A 20,291-nucleotide genomic window follows, 5' to 3' on the forward strand; every position below is an offset into this window, starting at 1 on the left:
CTTGATGATGGAGTGCGAAATTCCCTCCTAAGTTCAAACCCCAGTAATATGGAGGATGACCAAAGAAGGTTTGCACAGAGCTTCGTTACTTCTATGAGCAAAGGATGCTCAGAAAAAAGGAGGATAATCAGAGAAGAACGTTATTTCCGATGACAGTTGTTTCTGACACACTTGGTGTTTCCATTATTTTCAGTTATTTCAGGGCAGAGATGAATAACGAAAGTATTCTAAGTAAATTTGGAAAACACTGAACTCATGCAAAATGAGGCAAGAGAACAATATCTCATTAAACAAAAAATACCTAAAAAAAGTTGCAACGTACCAGAGCTTGTGCATTTCCTGAACTTCGTTTCTAAGACTTTCAAAGGTTTTTCTCAGAGTTGGTTTAATCCATAGGAGCAGACAGTGCTGGAGTAGTTACCAGGAATGAAACAGTCGCAGAGAGGTCCTAGCAAGAGCCTGACTTTACCCTGAGAAAGCAGATGGGGGTGCTGATCAAAGACTCCTCCCTGTCCAGAAGGAGACTGGTGAGGAGTATGGTGCTCTGACACTGTACATGGCGTCAACGGTCTGGTGAAAAAGAGATCAGAGGCAAAAAAGCTTGAAAAACTCACAGATGGAGTCCCTCACCCACCCAGCCCCTAAATGACAGAAACCCAACATCCCCAACTCTCGCTCTCCCAACGGCTGCTCTCCCTGCCTTGCTCCTTCATGCCTGCAAGGTGACACCACGAAAGTACAGCAGAGCTCAGTGGTGGTGGGAGGTAAATCTCAGAAAAGAGATGACAGAAGGGGAGATCAGTCCTGAGATACTACAGCAGCAAGCACGAAACTTGACAGTTCCCAGATGCTGCCAAGGGAGTCTTACCTTTTAAAAGGTAAGACTTTTAAAACAATGTGGTTAGAGTTGGAGACCAGTGGCTTATACATCACAGAGCCCGATAAAAACAGTGAGCAAAGATGTCAGCGGTTTTGCAAACTGTTGTCAAAAGCTGGGGCTATGCATATGTTAAGGAGAGAAAGAAGAAAAAGAAAAAAGCCCCATCACATTTGAGATCTTTGGAGCAGCTCTGCTCCAGTAACATAAAGCAATAGCTGTGAAAACAGCAGAGTCAGAGGGGCCATCTTTGTGGTTGGATGAGTTCGTCCCACCAAGTCAACCCATCCCGCAAAGCTGCAGAAGGGAAGAACATGAGAGGACAGTGAGTTACCTATCCTGCCTGAGCATCGCTGCCTTCTCCAGGAAACAGTATTTACTTTCCATGCCCAGGCTGCTGAGCCATTGGGGAAGGTGGTGGATCCTCTCTGAGGAGGAGGAAAAAGAGGAAGTCTGATGTTGCTGCAGAGGAACTTGTGGGTGTTGAGGCTGACTGTATAATGGCAGCTGACCACTCTCAGCAGCAACTTGGAAAAGAAACTTAAAACCACGCGACAACCAACTCCCGGTCCCATAGTCACAGCATGAGATTTCACAGAATGGAAAATACCCCTTGGCCTACATCCCTTCATCTCTGATGCTCAGTGAGGAGCGGGTTGGCTCCCGTCACCCCCTCGTCCATAACCCAGTCCCTGGGACTCCCTTCTCTGCAGGGATCTGGAGAGGGACGCTCCATCTGCGTCGGGAGTAAAAATCCCACCTGGGTGTCGAGTACTACCGTACCGGTGCCTGGGGACGCCATTTGGACCAGAGATGTTTCTGTTCAGTTGGTAATACACACAGCCTCAAAGTGTGAATCCCCCTTTTGTCCGTGGGGCCTACGGCACAGTCCATTTTTAACTTTTAAGGATATTCTGGGAAAATGAAAAAAAAAAAAGAAAAAAAAGAAAAAAGAACAGAACCAAAGCATGTTTTTCTCCATTACCATAAAGAGGGCTTGTGAATGCATGGTATTAGTATCCCAAAAGCTATTAAACTCCTTAGTGATGGGAAACAGATGGAAAATAAGACAAAAGAATTCACAACTCATGTTAGACTGAATTGAATTCCTTTAATTTCACACAATGAATAACATATGAATAGGATTAACTTTTTTTTTTTCTTTTTTTTTTTTAGTTAAGTGCTCTATACTGTGCTAACCTGATTTGGTAGCGAAAAGACTGAGCTTTGTTTTAGAAAAAAATGTTTAAAAACCAACATCTAAGATCATGAAGGAGCATGACATTAAAGCATGCCAGATGTATCTAAGCCTCAAAGAACATCAAGTCCATATCCATTTTTAAATGTACAAAAATGCTTCATGAATAAAAACTGTTACAAAAAGAACATTTCAAACAATGTACAAGTTTTTTTTCTTGCCTCTATATTCAATAAAATACAAATACATTTTTTTGCTCTAAAATATGTTTACATACAATCAAAGTAGAACATGCAAATTACACTTTAAAAAAGGCTTTTAAAAACCACTTATGAATACAAACTAAAAATTAGCCAGCACGACTTATAGAACAATCTTGTGCCCCATTCGTTTGATTTTTTTAATTTTTTTTTGAAATACAGTATATACATATTTAACACTTCATGTGCATTTATTATTTAAGAAATAGCTTAAAAAAATAAAGAAAAAGAAAAGTAAAACAAACCAACATGGGATTGAACTGCTTCCCCATGTTGTCCAATTGGCAGCTCTTTTCATGTTTTTACATTTTTTTTTTTCTTTTTCTTTTTTTTCTATGTAGTGTTTTATACAACCTAGGCAGGCATCATAAGGAGATCTCAAATATGTGTCCTTTGTTGAAATGTGCTTCTAATTATCTCAGAACTGCTGCACCCCAGTTTTTGGATGATATGGAAGGAAGAGGCATTGCAAGGGCATGATGTTTGTTTTCTCAATTCAGAAAACCATCCTGTTTTGGTTTGGTGTTTTTTTTTTTTTCTTTTTCCTGTCTTTTTTTGTTGTTCTTTTTACTCTTCAGGATACTACTTAAATGTGCTTAAGTGCAGTCCTGAATCAGGGCCTGTGAAAATAAGAGTTGGGGAAATCCTTGTGTACGGAACAGCGATTCCTGTTTATTCGTCGTATTGCTGTAGCGCTCAGAAGCCCCAGTGACGAACCAGCACCTCATTGTACCAAACGCTACCCAAAAAATGTAACAACACAAACAGAATATTCTACACGAATGGTCCAAAGCATTGCTGTCAAGTGGAGAGTCATGGGCCATGCTGTAGGATACCCTAGTAGCTGATGACTATTATCACTTAATTTTTTTTTTTTTTACTTTTTTTTTTTTTCTTTTTTTTGGACAGTTACCCAAAAACATGCAAGGTGCTTCACAGAAAATTTAATATTGAAGGGCTCAAGAAACTGGCAGTATGAAGCTCTTGGAGACACAAGTGGTTGCTCTTTGTTTCCTCTCTCCCCGCCCGCTTGTCCCCATTCCTGGTTTTATGCTGGGTTGAGGAATACAAGACCCACGGAGAGGACGCAAACCTGTAGCCTCATTTCGTATGGCTCACAGCCATGTGATTTTGTTTCGCATTTTTATTGAAGCATGCTAAGATGTGTGTTAATCTGTGACGCAGCGGAGGTGTTTGAAAGGTCTTTTTGGTCTTAATAAGCAAAAGGGTTTTCACCCCAGTTTCATACAGTTCTTGGAAATGTGTGGAGAGAATTTAGAGAGTTCCTCAGTAAATCTTCCTAGTGGTAGGGGAAAAAAAAAAATCAAAAAGCTTATTACTGAAATATTGTTGGGTAATAAACTGCAGGAGTAGGATTTTAGCCTTAAGCCCTAAAACTAAATCCTTTATGATCTGCATGTAGTACATCGCCTTATAATATTATTCTGTCAGCAACTTGCTTATCATATTTATAGACTATGCAACATGCAGAACACAAATTCTGAGTGCCATCTAACAGTATTTTCAGCTTGCTTTCATACAAATTAACAAGCTAATCTTCCTGCCAGCCAGGACCGGCTACACCGGGCTGTTGTTTGGATAAACAGCCAAGGCTGCAGCACCGCGCTCTACCAGCACCTTCTTGCTGCGAAAAACAGACTTTGGGCATCTGGATAGAGCCCATCCTACCCTGACAGCTTGCAGCTACTAAATCTTGAACGCTATTCTTAATTTCTCTAGGACCAAAAAGACCTCTTAGTTTTTTTGCTCAGCGAAGGGTGTATGGGGTTGTACCCTCTGAGTGGACACTTTCCTTAAGCACTGCACCTCTAGCAGCATTTTGGATAGTACTTTTTGGAAAGATAAGAGCATTTTTTTCCCGAAGCTGGGGAGCAGGGGAGGCAGCAGCCATTCAGTGATCCTTCCCTGGGAGGGTTGCATCGCAGTGCATCCAGAAAGGTCCAGCCCAAATCCAGCCCTTATCAGCACTCTGTAAGGTCTGACACGTGTTGAAGCCGCGATGGGCGTTCAATGACAGAATTTGGTCCTTTCAGACCTTTGCTCCACTCGCTACATTGAAATGTCCTTCAATGCTAATAAAGAGATCACTGAAGATAAAACTAAGGATAAGTTGTTGTCTGGCTTAGTTTCAGCTTATAGGCTACCTGGAATACCAAACTTACAGTTTTTCTTGCATTTTAAGCGACACTGTCACCTGCTTTCAGGCCCAAAGGAGAGATGGAAAAAAAAGATTTCTGAATCGACTAAACCTCAGTCCAATACTTTTTAAGGAAGAAGGGAGGAGCTCAAGGAAGCTTAAGCATTTTTTTCTGCAGGCCTACAACTTCAGTCAATAACACTGCGCTAATTCAAGAGAACTGAAAAGCAAAATCGGTTGTAACAGAATGAGCAACCGGCCAGTTTATTTCTAAGCTGCATTAATTGGAAAACAAAAAGCGCAAATGAGTATGATGAATGATGGAAAACAAATTGGAAACAAAATTCAGCAATCCCTCTTATCAGCTTTAAGGAGATAAGATCTCAAGATCTGTTCCAGCCTTTAAAAAAAAAAAAACAAACCCTCTCCCAACCCCCCAACCCAATCCAAACCCCAAATGCATTCAGTTTTAATAAGCTAAGGTGCTATCACAGAATAAAAATCAGTCTCTAAAAATAATGAGCTGTATGTTTACAGTGTCCCTTTAACACCATAGTCTTGATATGATTTTTGTAAATAAATAACAGAATAGAAACATAATATTTTTTTGCGGGGACTTTTTTATTGGGTTTGTTGTTTGTTGTTTTTTTTTTTTTTTAGTGTCGTGCTATTTGAAGTTTCCTTGGCAATAAGCCAGTTCAAAGATTTCTCAAAAAAGGGAATAGCAGTTGGTTTGTGAATCATTAAATAATTCCAATCCCCACTCCCTTGCTGGAATTTTCCCTCCCCCCTCCCATTTTAATATCCATCTTGCCATGCCAGGTGTTGAGTGTACTGAAGGACTTTAAAAAGAAATGAAATAAAGTTGAAAGTACCTATTTCAAATTTCAACAACTGACTTCTTTTTTAAAAGCATTGTTACTGCAATGGAACAGTTTCACGTTCAGTCTTTGTTTTAGTTAAACATTTTTAATTGGACTGTGGAAATGGAGCTCGGGTATTTTACCCAAGTTAAATCAATGGCTAACGTACAACTCGAATGAGAAATGTACAATTTGAACTGACCATTTAAAGAGACGATTTGTCACACACAGTTTGCATCCATGCAGACTGAGAGCTTTATAATTACATTATGTACAAAAAAAAAAAATTTTTTTTTATTTTATTAAGGCAACCACAACTTGGAGAACATGTCCAAAGTGGCATTAATACAATTGCAGTGGTGATACCCTTTGAACATTTTTATTTTTATTTTCAGATAAGAACACTTATTCCTTTTCTTTTTTAAGAAATAATTGCCAAGAAAGAACCTATTTTCCATAGGGTTTTGTTCTCTATTTTTTTAAAACAATCTACTTTATCTATTTTCTTTAAAAGAACGTATCAAGGCATTGCTACCCAATGCAAATTATTCAGATCCTGGGTTTCCCATCAATTTCACTGGGAATTGCAGGTGGTAAGAACTAGTAGGTTTGGGCCCTGTCTTTTTACTCTATTTTTTCTGTCCTATTTTTTTCTTTTATTTTTTTATATTACTTTTTTTTGTGATTTTGTCCATGTTTACTATAACTCTATTCCCCAGAAGTGTCTTGCTGTTCTCTACTCATATGTACCGAGCATCAAAACAACTTGGTTGATGGATGACCCCTTTTTCACATGCCATTGAAAATGCCAAGTTGCTTCATAGAAACGTGCTATCGTAACTGAATATCCATGTACACCTTATTTTAAATGCTGTGATATTCCATCGTTCCTTGGGATAGCACTTGGAATGAGTGTGCGCGTGTGTAAGGCTCTACTTTTCTATTGCCTATATTGCAGCTAGTTGTAACTAGGCAAGTAAATGAGAAAGAAATATATAGTTCTAGCAGGAGTCAGGCATTTTGGGTTATGCTGCCCCAAAGCCTGGCAGGTATATAAAACTGGAAAAGAAAAAATTCAAACAGATTATAACCAAGATCACAGTTGAGAAAATTACACTATTTTTTTGTTGGTTTTTCTTTTTTGTTTCTTTTTTTTCTTTTTTACAGTGATTTCTACTATGGTATGGTTACTCTTAGTTTCACCTGGCCCGCCAAACAGAATCGGAGTCGAGCATGTAGCCCTAGTGACAACGTTCAGCTCTCTGCGAGGACGACCTCCCGCCTCCGGGTACGGTGTGAGAACAGCAATGCTGAGATGTTGATTAGTTTTGGAAACTCTGCAAAGTAGACGCTCTCCCCAGCTTTGACACACATCCCCCGCCCCCCTTACGCCCCACCTTTCCTGCACCCTTTCCCCCTCTTTCCTGGGGGGGCTGGGGCCAAAGCGATGAAGAGGAAGATGCGAACCCCGGCTGGCACAGCTCTCCGCGACGGGTTCCGGCCGCCGAAGGGACGAGTGAGTCTGGTGCTGCCGCAGGGGCGAAGCAGACCGCGCGCCTCCAGTCCCTCAGTCCTGGCGTGCCCCACTACCGGCACCCGACATCCGACGGGGTGTGCCGGCCTTAGGGAAGGCCTTCGCTTTCGCTCCCTCTGCCTTTCCGGTGCCGCTTCACTTTCACGTCCTCCTCTTCCTCTTGCGGGGACTTACTTTTCCTTTTCCCAACCCGGGGCATTCGGGGCGGAGGGAGAGGGGGCGGAGGTGGGGGAGGAGGGAGAGGAGGTGGCGGAGGTGGCGTCTCTCGAGCCATGTGTATGACAGCCTCGATGGTGGCCATGATTGTATCTTGAGTGGCTGCTTGCTCCAATATCAAAGGGTTGAGTGTCGGTCTCTGACCTCTTTTGCTGGGAAGGTCAATGCATTTTTCCAGAATGGGCATTTGGTCTCTGGAGTCTTCGTCAAAGGAGAGGGGTTGCTTCCGAGGACGCCCCCTCCGCTTCTTGACAAAGTTATTGCCTGTCTTTGATTGTCTCTGCAGCCTCTTGGCTTTCAGGATCTTGTTCACGTGATCCAGGTTCTTCTTTGTGGACAGGATCTTGGTGTAGTTGCACATCTTGCGCACCTCGCACTGGATTGCTTCGATTTCACGGCGCTTGAACCTTTTTTTCAGTGGTGGGCTGGCTGTTGGGAGAAAAGAACAGAAACAAGGGTGGGTCAAACAACAATGAATGGAAACCCTCCTTTGCCCGCTTTCAGTGTCATGAAGACTAGATGCTTTCAAGCTCGGTAGGCTGAATATAACTACTGAAGAAGCAATGGCTGTGAGAAAGGACTCTGCATAGAAAAGCAACTAAAAGAAAGTTAAAAGATTATTTATTAAAGTCCCAGAAGAATTGCTGTTACCTCCTTTTTTACTGTCCTAGATTAAAACACAGCTTTGACTATTAAGCAGTCCTCAGAGATTTCTCTACAGCTCTCCCCTCTTCTAAAGCAACAAAGCTTTTCTACAGCAATGTTTTACCACGGGTTTGCTTCATTCTCATTTCTAGTGGGAGGGAAGGAAGGGCTGCTTAGCATAGCTGTCATATTGGCCCACCGTAACTATTAAACTTTCTATACCCCAAACATATACTCCTGATGTCTTCACTCCGGCCTTTAATTTTTGCCATGAATGCCAGTTAGTATGAAAAGTGTTTGTTACTGAAACTAGTGGGCACAGACAAGCTGTGTGGGTCACTTCACCTGTGATAAATTCATTACCCCTGCCTGAGTTTCTTTACTATCATCTCCGCAGATACTAGCTGAAACTACTCAGTCATATAATTGACTTTAATGGCCCCTGAAGTAAGCTTACTCCTGGTTCAGATCACTTACTTTAGATCTGAATGAAGTCCAAAGTAGTTAAGTCTCTTGCCAAGGTCACGTTGTGAGTCATTGTCAGAGCTGGAAAGAGTACCCAGCATTTCTTGGCTCCTGGTCCTTTGCTTAGGACACGAGACCTTGCTTGTTTTTCTTAAATTGTCTCATTGTCCTTTACTGAACGTGGCATCTGTTCAGAGTTCAGGATTTGCACATGGATTATAAGTAACTACCCCTTTGTGAGAGAAACAGAATGTATTAATTCTGCTATTGCAGTAACTGGTGCTCCCTTTCACTCCTAACATATCCGTTCTGCGCCGCTGGAAAAGAAATGATGGAGTTCGGAATTTCTTTTCAGTAAAGAATAAAACATCACACTAAATTAACCTCAGCCCACATCTACTTGCAAACTTAATTTACACCTGATTGTCAAGCAGTCATTAGGGTTTGAAATCCTTGAAGTTTCCAGAGCAGCCAAGATTTCGAGAAAGGTTCATTTAGGGGTTATCACTTCCTTCATGGCTAACAGGCTAATCTTCTAGCAGTAGTTTAAATAAAGTTGCTATTGTAGCATTTTCTGTAGATAACCAGGAGGCGTCAAGTGGTAGAATCTCCTCTTGCCCACTATAGGCTATGACAGATTCAGCATACAAACCTCACTCACTGTCCTCCCCTCTTGGAGAACATAAATTATTGGCTCTTATACCACCATGTTGCTTGGATTCAGCAAAGAGCTTGCGTAAACAAACCCAAGTTACAATGCAAGAAGTAAGAGTGAGTCATAAACAAAACACAGACATATGCTCTCTTATAAATAAAGACCTGGATGGCCAACTTCCCGAAGTCTGGTTTTCATTAATTACAAAACAAAATACATTTTCCATATGTAACCCACTCCCTACACCAAAAAGAAAAATAAAACCCACTTGCAGTTTGTGATTCACAGAGGACAAAAGAAAAGAGGAATGCAGTCATTTTGGTACCAAAGAAAAAGAGAAAGGAAATGAAATATCCGAGTTGCTCAGGAGAAGCTAATTAGCTGCACAAAATTCCTCTTGAGTAGGTCACCCCTAAAAAGTGTGGATGCAGGAGCCCTAAGGGCAAGTGGCAGCAAGCTATTTCTCAGTCATCTGATCAAAAAAAAGTTAGATCCCTGTCGCACAAAAAGATTACTCTCATCTGGCCTCACTGGTGATTGATATATATAGTCCAAATATTTCCAGCCCTAAGCATTCAACTCCTTTGAGACCCTCCCAGATCCTGAGAGTAGCTTCATGTCAGGAGATTTAAGAAATGAAATATTTTGCACACTCTTCGTATGCACTGTCCACCTTTTGCCTTTTATTGTTATTGTGAGGGGACATTTTCCAGAGGGTTGTTTTTTTTTAAATTCCCATATTCAAGATGCATTTTTTTTCCAGAAGGTAAAGCTGAAATTTTTCAGTTGATGATGGAAATCTTGGAGATGGGAATTTTAGCAAAAATACAGGAAAAATTGCAAGGTTCATGGTGAAATCAGGAGATTTGGCATTGCTCTCAACTTTCATTAGAAAGAAAGTAAGCCAAAGGACAGGAAACGAATTTGAAGTAAAGCACTAGCCAAGTATCTGCAAAGATTTTATGTCTTTACTGAGATTTATCTGTAGTCAGTTGTTTCTGTAGCTTAGTATTACCACCCCACCGCAGTCAACGGAGATCTGGTCTGTATAGTCAGTAGAGGATGACCTCCGTTTCTAAAATGGGAACTCAATGCAATTGAGTTGACCATGGGCATCCTTCTGACACCCTGATACTGGATAAGGAAGGTGCAGGTCTCCTGTCCATCCTGCCAAATCCAATGGGTGTCTTAGGCACCCAAGAGGTCCAGGTCACCCAGGCTGAGTGTCCTGAGTGGAGCCTGATGGGGAGTAGACAGTGCCTGAGTGGAGCAAAGGTAGGCATCTGCTTTCTGCCAAACTGTCTAGTTCTCCAAAATTAACTCGTATGCAGACAGTTATGGGTAGATATCTACACTTACATGTAAATCTATAAGATGAACACCACTCTCAGTGTCTTCCTTCACATTGTTTAGATACTTTTTTGCCCTCCTAAAACTTTGCAAGCTGACAGTCTGTTTCCTTTTGGACAGAAACTCATTTTCTCATTTAGAAAAAAACCTTCTATGCTGTTCTATGCTGGCTTACTGCCCTAATTTTTCTTTCATAAATGCTTTGGGGTGTTTATGACTTTCTCAGGAAGCTTGTTAGAAGCTACTAATAATGTTTTTGCTTTTCTTCCTAGCAAGCCTCTGAACTTGCAAGCTCTAGAAAAAATTTGAGTTGTGTTACATAGTCTGCCAATAGTCAGAATGTATGTACTGAATAAGTAATATTCTTTCAAGTCAAGCTTTTTAGAGGACATATCAGGAAACCCAATATTATTTTGACTATTCAGAGTCAGGGACATCTGATTCTACATTTGGAGTATGGAGACTATGCGGAAAAGTCTGATGGGTCTGCAGGGGGAAGATTTGATGAGGTGTGCATATGACAAAGTATCAGGGAGATCTGCCAAAATAAACCACTATTGAAGTGAGAGCCATTAGGTGTTATCAACTCATCTGGAAGCTCTTGGTGAGCAATCTTTGATATAAAATATTTTGCCATATTGCCATGTGATATACTGCTCTGCTGAAAAACAAAGCTAAGTACTAATCTTTTCCATTTTATCCAGACAGACCCTGCCCAACCCTGGACCCAAGTTGGTCTGCATTGGTTTTGGGCTTTGTTGTTCTCTTCCTGCACACACTTTGCTGTTTGCACGTGGAAATCTTGCTTTGGGAGGAAGACTTTCATGTTACTCTACCTGGTGGAATTCATCTAAAAAGGGTTGAAGAGGAGGAAGGAAATAGTAACACTCTGTCTGCATGCAGTCGTATTAAAAAGAGAATACACTCCTATAGAGATGATACAACATGATGGCAACCTCCAGGTGCTGGGGATGCAGCGGAGGGACACTTTGCTGCCTGGGCACAGTTGTCTCCCTACAACTCCCCAGGCTGCAGGGCCACGCGCTGCCCCCGTGAAGACCTGAAGTTATTTGGCACAATCCATCCCAAAGTGAAGAGAAACTAGAAATATTTCATGCAGCACAGGCTTTTGTACTTTTCCTCCATCCTTTTCCCACTCTCCAAACAACCTCACCTAGATGCCCCAAACAAGCAAGCACCAGCGTTAGTCTTAAAAAACAGCGTTACACATTTAAAATAAGGCACATGGAGGCCCTGTGTTTCTCCCTTCCCCAGGGTATGCAGATGCAGTGAGGCTCCGTCTCACAGACAGAGACAAATTGAAACGGCCACAGGCCATGCCAGGAAGTCACGGAGGATTGATATGACGCTGGAAATAGCTTCTGAGGCAAAGAGAGAAATCTCTACCAAAAATATACATTTCCAAGGGCAGCTTAAAGCAGGCTGGAGGACCCACTCCAGCACAGCGGTGTTGAATGAGGAGGTGAGCCCGGGTAGGTCAGACCCCTTGGAAGTTCTCCATCACTCCCCTAACTTTATTCTGGATGGCTTTGTTATGTCTGCAGCACTAAAGATCCTGCTTACTGCCTGCCATTCTCCACCCCTTCAGAGTTGCCTGAGGCCACTTGCAAGAACATGGCACAGAGAAGACTGTTTGCTCAACAGCTGGGCTCAGTTTGTCGACTTGGTTTGAATGGAGGAATTTTCAAAGAGCTCCCTATTAATTACAGAAAACCCATAGCACTGTCCTGTTTTCCCATTAACACAGTTTCTTTCAGTTTTCACTAAATTATTTCAACATCTGGGCTACAGATAAACCAACAATTTAATTAGACTTCTGAAAATGGAAAGAATGAACTATGCAGTCAAGCATACACTTTCATCTTGAAACTGATCATAAAATATTTGTGTGCTTTCATTCTCTGCTGCATTAAAAATCTGTCTTTAGTTTATACATAGGAAAGTATTAAAAGCTAAACAGAGAATCCTGATTTTTTTATATAAAAATTTAGCTTTATAGAGGCTACTTTACAGCACGGATGCCTTGTTTTCACTAAGTATTCAGGCAATGAGAGGAAAATCAAAAGGAGTGCACTGAAACAGCACTTTCAATTGCATAATTAAATATGTAATCATTCCATAACTCAGTGATACAAATAAATTTTTTGTGAACGTGGAATCAAAGGTTTGACAAGACTATGAAACTCCTAATGGCTGCATGTAGGGTAATGTACTGTGGGTTCCCCATTCACTGGAAATTAAGACACAATGCAAGATTAACTTCTCTATCCATGCCCAAGGAAAGGCATGATGATGCCTGAATGACTTGGCTCAATTTCTGACTGTATAAAGCTATCACCTTTCTGATCTGATTCAAAATAGAAGCACAAAATATACGTTGATTGAAAAACATGCTATTCTGACTTATTTATTCTGATATATTTTAAATCACTGTTCATTGCCCCAGATAATTTCACATTTGCAAGACAGAATGTTATGCTAAAATCACTGAAGTATGCAGAAAGAAATCTCAGCTGCTCCTTAGCTATTCACTGTGTATTCGGCATATTCGTGCTACAGGGATGGGAACATTCAAATAAATGAACAACGGGGCTGAGAAAGGAACCCAAGAGTCTTGCTTCAGAGTCCCCTGCTAGACCATACGGGCTGGTGCTACTTGTGTCCTCATTATTGCACAAGTGGTGGAATGTGAATAAAATAGATTTGATATGCCAAGATACGATCATGATAAGAAAGTGTTAGAAAAATTACAGCTTGATTATCACATTAGATATGCACATTTGCAGCTACTTCTCCAATCAGGGAGAGCAGTACAAGCACATATTGTTCAGTGCAGTGCCAGAAGGAAGAAGATGAGGAAGAAATAGAGGGGATGGAGGGAGACAATATTACCTGCTTCAGATGTTGCTGATGATGAAGGTAGGAGAGATAATACTGGAGTTGGCATTGCAACACTGTCAACAGCTGCTGGTTTCCTTCTGGTCATCATGTTACAGGCAGAACTTTCCATTTTACTATGAAGTGAAGTCTGGTCTGCTTTTAAGTGGGGACCTACAATTCCTGGGGAAGGAAATAAAATTTGGATGAATATTGATAAAGCAACCTATCTGGGGAGTATCTGAAAAAGAGTAGTCAGTTGCTGTCCTTGTTACCTTGATATATTTCAATATCCCCCTGTGAATGTGCCTGTAATATGGTCTTAATACCAGCAAAGATCATGATTGTTTGGGGTTTTTTTATAATTTTGCTTCAGGATGTACCGTCACTGATCTCTATAAACAATGGTAAACCAACATAATAATTTCACATTATTACTTTTTATTCTCCAAGCAAAAACACACACTGATATACGTACAAAGACAGACATGCTTCATATCTGTATTTAGTGGGATTGACTATTTGTCATTCTCTGGGTCGTGTGTTCTCCACACTCACACACTTCTCTTCTGTAATGACTTGACTCAGTGGGTGTTTCATCTCAGTAAGTAGCAGGCATCAGGAACAGCCTCAGTATGTAATTCCCTGTCTAAAGTATATTACACTTATAATTATTTTTTAGGAATCCCCTTCCTAATGAAAATTTGCCTTACAACTCATTAAAGAGGTGGGAGTTTTAAAAAAACAAGCAATTTGTCAAACATTTTTCTACCTTGGGATTACAATGCAGAAGAAATGAGTGGTAGAAATATACCAAAGAGGTCAAATATTTCAGAAAAATAAAACTTACGAACTCAGGGCTGATAGATTCCTGCCTTAACAATGTTTCTCAAACTCTCCTATGATTTGAACCCATTTTGTTTACTTATAAATGTGTCAAATTTAAACTGCTGGGATTGAGATTTTATGTATTAGATATCTGCCTAATACACCTGAATGTATATCCACCCATTTATATGTAATATTTCTGTGAGTTCATATGTGTGTATACATATTGCATATATGTCTGTAAGTATATGAATTTACCAAGCAGAAAGGCAGCTAAAATGCCTCAGTCAGTTTTTACAATAAGACTGAGATTTTTTTTGCCCATTTTAGAAAACTCCTAGCAGTTGCTGCTTTGTAAAAATCCAGTAGCCCCGCTCTCATGAGACCAGAGCAAAAGTCTGCTAGGGTGAGGACTTTTTGTTGTGTCTTTGCCAAGTTATGAAAACCTCTCTCGGTCTCTGAGATGCTGGGCTTCAACTTATCCAGGACAGTCATTAATTTTTCAAAGGTAATCCTTCATAAATTCCTTCTCTTTTCAAATCTCAACTTGCACATGGGCCTCAGATAAAATGCATCAGATTTTGGCAATCAAAGATTGATTCAAAAATCACAAAGCAGCTGAGATTGGAAGGCTTCTCTTGAGATCACTTAGTCCACCCCACCCTGCTCAAGCAGGGTCAGCTAGAGCAGGTTGCCCTAGACTATGTCTGGTCAGGTTTTGAATATCTCCAAGGAGGGAGACTCCACAATCTCTCTGGGTGACCTGTTCAAGTGCTCAGTCATCCTCAAAGTAAAAATGTGTTTTGTGATGTTCAGACATAGAATCATAGAATGCTTTGGGTTGGAAGGGACCTCTAAAGGTCATCTAGTTCCAATTCCCCTGCCATGGGCAGGGACACCTTCCACTAGACCAGGTTGCTCAAAGCCCCATCCAACCTGGCCTTGAACACTTCCAGGGTTGCGGCATCCATGGCTTCTCTGGGCAACCTGTTCCAGTGCCTCACCACCCTCATAGTGAAGAATTTCTTCCTTATATCTAATCTAGATGGACCCTCTTTCAGTTTAAAGCCATTACCCCTTGTCCTATCACTACATGCCCTTGTAAAAAGTCCCTCTCCAGCTTTCTTGTAGGCCCCCTTCAGGTACTGGAAGGCTGCTATAAGGTCTCTGTGTTTCATTTTGTGCCCACTGCCTCTTGTCCTGTCACTGGGCACCGCTGAGAAGAGTCTAGCTCCATCTTCTTTACTCTTCCCCATCAGACATTTGCACACATGGATAAGATCCCCCTAAGCGTTCTCTTCTCCAGGCTGAACAGTCCCAGCTGCTTCAGCCTTTCCTCATTGGAGAGATGCTCCAGACCGTCAATCATCTTTGTGGCCTCTTGTTGGATTCTCTCCCATATGTCCATGTCTCTATTGTACTGAGGAGCCCAGAAGTGGATACAGTATGCCAGGTGTGTCCTCATTAGTGCTGAATAAATGGGAAAGATCACCTCCCTCAATTTGTTGGCAACGTTTTTCCTAATACAGCCCAGGAAGCTGTTGGCTTCTTTGCTGCAAGGGCACATGGCTGAATCATGGTCAACTTGGTGTCCACCAGGACCCCCAGGGTCTTTTCTGCCAAGCTGCTTTCCAGATGGTCAGCCCCCAGCATGTGCTGGTGCATGCAATTGTTCCTCCCCAGGTGTAGGACTTTGCACTTCTCCTTGTTGATCTTCATGAGGTTCTTGTCAGCCCATTTTTCCAGCCTGTCGAGGTCCCTCTGGGTGACAGCATGACCCTGTGGCATATCAACCACTCCTGCCAGTTTTGTATCTTCTCCAAATTTGCTGAAGGTGCACTCTACCCCATCACCCAGGTCATTAATTAACATGTTAAATAGTTTTGGCCCCAGTATTGACACCTTGGGTGCACCACTAGTGACTGGCGTCTAGCTGTCCTTTGTGCCACTCACTGATCACAACCCTCTGAGCCCGGCAGTTCAGCCAGTTTTCAGTCCATCTCAGTGTACATTTATCTAGTCTGTATTTCATCAGTTTGTCTATAAAGAGGTTATAGGAAACAATGTTAAAAGTCTTGCTGAAGTCAAGATAAGCAACATCAGGTTGATCAGGCATGATTTTCCCTCCAGAAATCTATGCTGACTGCTCCCGATCACCTTCTTGTCCTTCATATGTTTGGAAATGCTTTCCAGGATTATTTGCTCCATCACCTTCCCAGGGACTAAGATGCGGCTGGCCAGCCTATTGCTCCCTGGGTCTTTCTTCTTGCCCTTACTGGACTGACATTTGCTCTTTTCTAGTCCTCAGGATCCTCTCCCAACCACCACAACCTTTCAAAAATAATCAAGAGTGGCCTCATAATGACATCAGCCAGCTCCCTCAGCACTTTTGGGTGCATCCTGTCAAGTCCCATGGACTTATGTATGTTGAGTTTGTTTAACTGTTCCCTAACCAGATCATCCTCCACCAAGAGTAAGTTTCCTTTCCTTACCAGTCTCAGGGGCCTGGGATTCCTGAAGGCCAGTCTTACCAGTAAAGATTAAGGCAAAGAAGACAATGAGTACCTCGGTCTTTTGCTGGTCTTTTGCCATCAGGGTCCCTGCTCCATTTAGCAGTGGGCCCACATTTTCCCTAGGCTTCTTTTTGATGCTTATGCATCTGTAGAAACATTTCTTCTTGCCCTTCTGCCCTTGCTAGATTCAACTCCAGATAGGCTTTGGCTTCCTAAGCCCATCCCTGCATGCTTGGACATTGTCTCTATAGTTCTCCGGGTCACCTCTTCCTGTTTCCACCTCTTTTTTGCTTCCTTTTTATGTCTGACATTACTCAGGAGTTCCTTGGTCATTCATGCAAGTCTCCTGCCACCTTTGCTTGATTTGATTTGCCACTCAGATTTGGTTTGGTATGTCTCCACAATTTCCCTGATCCAAGCCCCAGGCCAGCAGCAAACCTCCCTGGACAGCGGGTCAGGTCAGCAGATGGGGGCCTTTGTCCCCTGCAGCAGTGAGCCCCCACTGCTATCCCTGGCTGCACCTGGATAGCACCTGGTAGTTCCTCAAAGAGTTCCCACAAGTACCCTGATACCTTTCCCAGAAGATCAAGAAGATCTCAAAGCAGAGCCAGAAACTGCTGCACAAACTTCTACGTCAGTTGGCTGCGCTCAGCCTCTCCAGATACCAACCAACATTTCCTTGTATTTGCAGCTTGGAGCTGCTATGAACAGTCCCTGCTTTTGTCCCTTGCACGTGAAATGTGAAATATCAGGAGACCTATGGGTTGTCTCAGAAACTGTGGAAGAGATCTCCAGAAGACTCAGGCACAGAAGAACTGCACTGCTGAGAGGAGTTTGAAAGATGGGGCTACAGAGTGGGCTAGTCAGAAATAGGAGTCCTGATGGACCTGTGACCTGATATCAGCCTGGGACTTAACAGAGGAGAACGGGTCTGAGCGCAGGAATAGTCAGGAGCGAGACAGAATTACAGGTCATAGCTTGGTGGAGATATGCAGAAGAGTTTCTGCCTATTAGACCACACATCCTTCCAGAGCCTCAAATCAAGTATTAAGCATCTCAAATTGTATCCATTCAACTTCAATCTCTCTTTGCTCAGCTTCTCTTATTGCAAATGAGAACAATAATATACCCCTCATCTCAAGAGCAGTGCTGCGAAAATAAAATTATCAACATTCATGAAACATTCATCTATTCACACCAAGGCTTAGAAATGTGGAATAAATGAGACATGATGTCACACACTGAATAGTGAGAGGAAAATCCAACCACCAAATAGCTGTTTGTTAGGTGAGCGCTATACATTGAATAAAGCAGTGTCCCATAGAATAACTGGGATATTTGACCAGGTAATTATGCCTATGGGATCACAGCACTATGGAACTGTGCATATGCAAAACTGAGGTTTCAACACGCCATAGTGCTTGAGTTTGAGCCTTAACATTATTTATTCATGAATGCAGCTTGTGCGCAAGAAATGTGCGTATGTGGGTGTATGTATCAATACACATACACATATATGCATGTGCATATGGTACATAATAATGCTAACAACCTCATAAATTCAACATCTGGTTCTAATTAAACTGAAAGGCCTATATAAAGAGCCATATGAAAACATGCAGCTGTAACCTGTTGACCTCTATTGATAAAAAAAAAGTCTCTGTGAAGCTGTGCTTCAACATATCAAGGGACAGTCATTCATTTTTTCAAAGGTAATCCCTCACAAACCACTTATCCTCTCAAATCTCTACCTGCACACAGTGTTTGCATTAGGGACCTTGATTTATGGATTCCCACTCCTTGGATGGAGAGGCCGACTTCCTGTTGCCGTGGTTACTTGGATCTTGGTTCAAGGTTAAACTACTCCCAAATCAAAATCAGTGGCAGGCACAGCATCTAACAGCCAGGTTATTGACTACCCTAGGATGCTTAAAGGTCAAAGACCAAAGTACTGCTTACTGCCTTTGGGGTGAGTCAATATTTTCAATATTTTTATTCTGTTTCTTCTGAAGAAGTAGTTGCTGCTCAATTACCACCTATCTGGGTTTAGCAAGGTCATACAAATCATTGAGGAAAATCCTCCCCCTACAGAAGACATACAAATGTAATGAATTACTTCAAAGTCTACATGGCCCAATTGCAGCTCATCGCTGGTGAATTGGGGGTTCAGCCATCTGTCTTTTGTTTTAGGCACTTGGTTTCTTCAGCCTATATCACTCACCTCACTGAAATCCTCATCTAAATTGAGGAACAGGAGTAATTTATGGATCTGGAGCAGCCAATAAGGAAGAACCGTCAGGTTCCTTTCATAGATTCCAAAATGCAAACAGAGACTTGGAGGCACCGTTGGAAACCCACGGAGGTGCAGCAATTTGCTCACAAGGCTGTGATTCACGTTGCAGTGGTGGGAGGTCTATCCCTTGAGTGGATGGACCTGCTGGCATGGTATCATCACCTTTCATTGGACCTTTTCTTCTCATTTGGGGTGCTCTGTTCAGAAGGCCTTACGTAAGAGAACCCCCCAGTTCAACCCATCTTTGAGTCAGGTAACAAGAAATCATCTGCAACACCACCACAGGTGGCTCAGAGTTTAAAATTCACACACACACAACCATGATTCCAGTGTATTTTATCCTTCGTCGCTGCTCCAGAGAGAGAACAAGATGATGTATATGGGTGGTCTGATTCAGACCTTGTTTATCGCCTGTCTATTGATCTTTGTGAATTTCCTCCAAATTAGAGCCTGCTTCATCCCATGAAAGACCGTACCTTAAGTTTCCTGAGTCCTACTGATAGCACAGACAACACCGCGTGCACATGCAAGTGAGCAACGGGCAGCAAAGCAGGGAGGAAATCAATCATTATTTGTTTAATGAGAAAGGTCTAAGGGAAAGGACAGCTTCAAAAGCAAGGGCAAACACGAAGGAGGTTATCAAGAACCTAAAACAATGGTGGCATGATTATAAATAAATAATCACAATGATCATATGTAAAAGGGTGAATCAGGAGAAGCACTATTCTAGTTCAGGGCAGACTGACACTGTGTATGAGGGAACACGATACTGATGTGAAACTGGCCTTTTTCTTAAAGATTTATGGGTCCCCTGATACTTTGGATAAAAAACTGGCATTCTTCATTCACTGGTTAAGCAACTTATGAGCTCTGACTGATAATTAATACACTAATTTTAAAGGCCTAGTCATTATTGTTGTTGTTATTAAGTACTTACATTGCAAGTAATGTGGTCTAGCTCCATTGTGCTAGGCTCTGTACAAACGGATTAATTAACTATCCTTGCTTTACTGTTAAATCATGCTCACTCTGCTTATTGCATTCATCTGTTTTCTCTCATCTTGTACTTATATAGAAAGGTTCTTGGACAACATCCACCTTTTCTTCTTTAATTTGTGTACAGAATCGAGCCCAATGCGCACTCAGGCTGGAACTCTAAGTGCCAGTTCAAAAGAGACAGTAAATGTTAATTTGTGATTGGAAAACAGAGAAAATCAGCTGATAAAAATTGATCTCAGTGAAGCTTCTGCTAGGGAAGATTTTTCTTTAGAGAGTTCATTGCATTGCATTTCATACTTGCCACAGATTTCTGGAAATCCACAGCTGTACTTAAATTGTTTATGCATCTGACCATTGTTATCAGAAAACTCTTACAGATGATTTTTCTCCCAGTGTCTTTGCACAATGTAGCTACGCAATGCAGCTGTACAGGAATGCACATCTAAACATTAAGTTAGTCATAGCATTTGCATTTTGATAACTCCTCCCTTTTGAATAAAGAACCAGAAGAAACCTTGTATCTGGGTGAATCTTTTCTT

General features: G+C 41.7%; 1 protein-coding gene across 3 annotated transcripts in view; it reads right to left on the reverse strand.

The window, feature by feature from the left end:
- Positions 1-6,779: 6,779 nt before the first annotated feature.
- The window catches only part of LOC143172282 (SET-binding protein-like), a 260,552-nt gene continuing 247,040 nt past the window's right edge, over positions 6,780-20,291 (reverse strand). For all 3 annotated transcript variants that reach the window (XM_076361525.1, XM_076361523.1, XM_076361522.1), the window contains 2 exons: positions 13,135-13,302; positions 6,780-7,535 (listed from right to left, as the gene is read on the reverse strand). In XM_076361525.1, coding sequence (XP_076217640.1) covers positions 6,979-7,535; positions 13,135-13,302 — 725 coding nt within the window. In that variant the 3' untranslated portion in view covers positions 6,780-6,978. The remainder of the gene's footprint in view (positions 7,536-13,134; positions 13,303-20,291) is intronic.

Source organism: Aptenodytes patagonicus, chromosome W (genome assembly GCF_965638725.1).
Source record: "Aptenodytes patagonicus chromosome W, bAptPat1.pri.cur, whole genome shotgun sequence".
Classification (NCBI taxonomy): domain Eukaryota; kingdom Metazoa; phylum Chordata; class Aves; order Sphenisciformes; family Spheniscidae; genus Aptenodytes; species Aptenodytes patagonicus.